The following is a 2,699-nucleotide window of genomic DNA, read 5'->3' on the forward strand; positions in this document are numbered from 1 at the left end:
TCAGTACACACTGCATAGTTTATTTTTTAACTCATTGCCCGACAATGACGAGATTTTTCATCATAAAGCTCTGAGGTCCACACTGCCAATGACATCACATCGTCATATTTTATGTTCTGTAGTTTTACACTAGATGTATCGGCTCAAATCATCAATGCCATTCATATTTTGTATTCGTAAACAAAATATGTGCATCTGTAAAAGAATAATGTGAACTTGTAAATAATATTTGGATCGTCCATTCGTGTCTATCTATGAGCTTTATCTTTTTGGGTCTATTCTGGGTCATTCCAATACATTGACACGAAACAAGACATTTACCCTGGCAGAATTTTCTATGGCTGCCAATGCAACTTTTTCCAATCCTTAATAACATACGGACAAACATCTATGCCGATAATATCTAACTTGCGGAGGTAGCGTGCCTTGTCCACGGGCAACAGATCTTTCAACGTATGTCATTGCAAATAAGTTTGATAATCGCTACTCTGCGCAATATTGTTTTGGAAATGCCGCAAATTACATTGCAGTGAACGAGAGCAAATCACAGTTTACCCGGGGGGTGGTGACTCCGCCCTGAATACGCGTTTTCGTGTCAATGTATACAGGCTGCTATGTGACCCTCACACCTACATCCCACCGCCGATCCGACTGATATGGCCATATATGGAGTTCTCTGTGTCTGTCCTTGTCTGACATATACTGATGTCATGAGTATATGCCCATATATGGGCATGCTTATATGTCCATATGGAGAACTCTGTATCCGTTAAGTTCTATGCCCATATATATAGAGAGATCCCTGATGTCATCAGTGTATCCCCATATGGGACTACGCCCTTTTGTGCCCACACATCACTCGTCGGGTCAAAGTTGATGTTGACATTCCGAAAGAATAATCAATGGCTGAAGTAGACATCGGGAGTCATTGCCAAATCGATACATGCAATCAACACGATTTCCTGCCTTTTGTATGTGATTCATGTAGCGGCATTTTCTGCCTTCAGCACAGAAGCAGAGCATCCCATTCATGTCCAGAGGTGTCGGTTCAAAGGGAGTGTCAGACCTCGGGCGGCAGTTCACGCTATCCATGTTCATTACAAGACTGCAAGGGCAAAGAGCTGTTACCGGTCATATGCCCACAGTGTGAAAAGCATTTCTGTTTGGCCCATCGGCATCAAGATGATCACAAGTGTGAGAAACTGGAGACGCCCAAGCCTCGCATGGCCGCCACCAAAAAGCTAGTGCAAAGGATAGTGGCGTCAAAGTCGGCGCCCACCAAAAAGGGACGCGAGGGCGCAAAGAATAGTGCGACTGCAGCAAAAGTGGCATTGATGAAACTGAAACTGCATGCTTTGGGAGACAAGGGACTGCCACAGACGGAGAGGACCTATTTTCAGGTGCATCTCCCCAAAGCGTCAGAGGACTCCAGCAAACCCATGTTCTTCTGTTCTAAGTGGAGTGTGGGGAAAGTGGTGGATTGTGCTGCCACTCTAGCCGGCCTCAAAAATAACAACAATGTCATGGCAGCTAAGAAGCTGCGGTTGTGCCATGCCCAGACAGGTGCAGCTCTGCGGATGGACGACACGCTGCAGTCCCTCCTGGCTGCCCCAGAGACACCCCTATACAGTGGGGCTGATGTGATCCTGGAGTACCTGGACAATGAAACCACATGCCTGGAGAATGTGCTTGAATACTATGTGCCTGGGTGACTCACTGCATGGGTGTTTTTGACCAGAGGGGTCCCGAGGTGTACGTCATGTGGCAGCCAAGTCTATGGACTTTTATGCCCCCCCCACCCCCTCCAAAAATAAGAGCACATGATGTGACGTCATGTGGCAGCCAAGGCTATGGACTTGTATTGTTTGCTTTAAAGGGATAGTTCAGTTCAGTATCCCTTTAAGCATGTTTGTATGTCATCATGATAAAAGGTGCCCCTCACTTCACTTTACACAACTGATATTTTTTAGGACGATCATGAACACTCTCTCTCTCTCTCTCTCTCTCTCTCTCTTGCTCTCTCTCTCTCTCTCTGCCTGCCTGTGTTCCGTCATTCCTCGACTGTTTGCTCCTTCCTGGCAGCAGATGGCCTCTTGGCCTTAAAGCGTATAATCCATTTGCCAGATGATTTTATATTTACATTCGCCCCCAGCCTGTGTGAGGAGTCAAAATAATATGCAAAGCAATTATTAATGATAAAATGTTTGAGAGCACACCACTGCACAGTCTCTCTCACTCTCACACTCACACACACACACACACACACACACACACACACACACACACACACACACACACACACACACACACACACACACACACACACACCAAGAAAAAGAGTAAGCTTATCCCAGCTTTCTATTTAATCATTTGTTTGCTTTTTCTATTCTAATTGAAAAGCCTTTAATATTCTGATTTATATTTCATTCTCAATGCATTCATGGGATAGTGAAAAATCTCTTGGTCTTTGTTAACTGAGACGTCTTTCCCCCCCACATTTGATGTCAATTAAATAATTTGTTGCACAGATGTCCAAGGCTTTGCTGCAAGTGAACTTGTGCTCTCTTTCTATACAATATTTGAAGATGGAGTGCCGTGATGTCTTTCCACCCTAAAACATGTTCATCAGGTCTTATTGTTATATAAGGAGGTATAATTCTTTCAAAAAAGTGTACAGTATTTGTTAAAATGTTGTTTTT

At 44.2% G+C, this 2,699-nt stretch overlaps 1 protein-coding gene across 1 annotated transcript; it reads left to right on the plus strand.

Annotated features, from left to right (window-relative positions):
* Positions 1 to 902: 902 nt before the first annotated feature.
* On the plus strand, positions 903 to 1,712 carry LOC308322286 (AN1-type zinc finger protein 1-like; the record flags this gene model as incomplete). Its single annotated transcript, XM_080773488.1, has 1 exon — positions 903 to 1,712. One exon carries the CDS (start codon positions 903 to 905, stop codon positions 1,710 to 1,712), a length of 810 nt encoding a protein of 269 aa, XP_080629614.1.
* Between the last annotated feature and the right edge of the window lie 987 nt (positions 1,713 to 2,699).

This window comes from Protomyctophum bolini, assembly GCF_963924005.1.
Source record: "Protomyctophum bolini genome assembly, chromosome: 10".
Lineage (NCBI taxonomy): Eukaryota > Metazoa > Chordata > Actinopteri > Myctophiformes > Myctophidae > Protomyctophum > Protomyctophum bolini.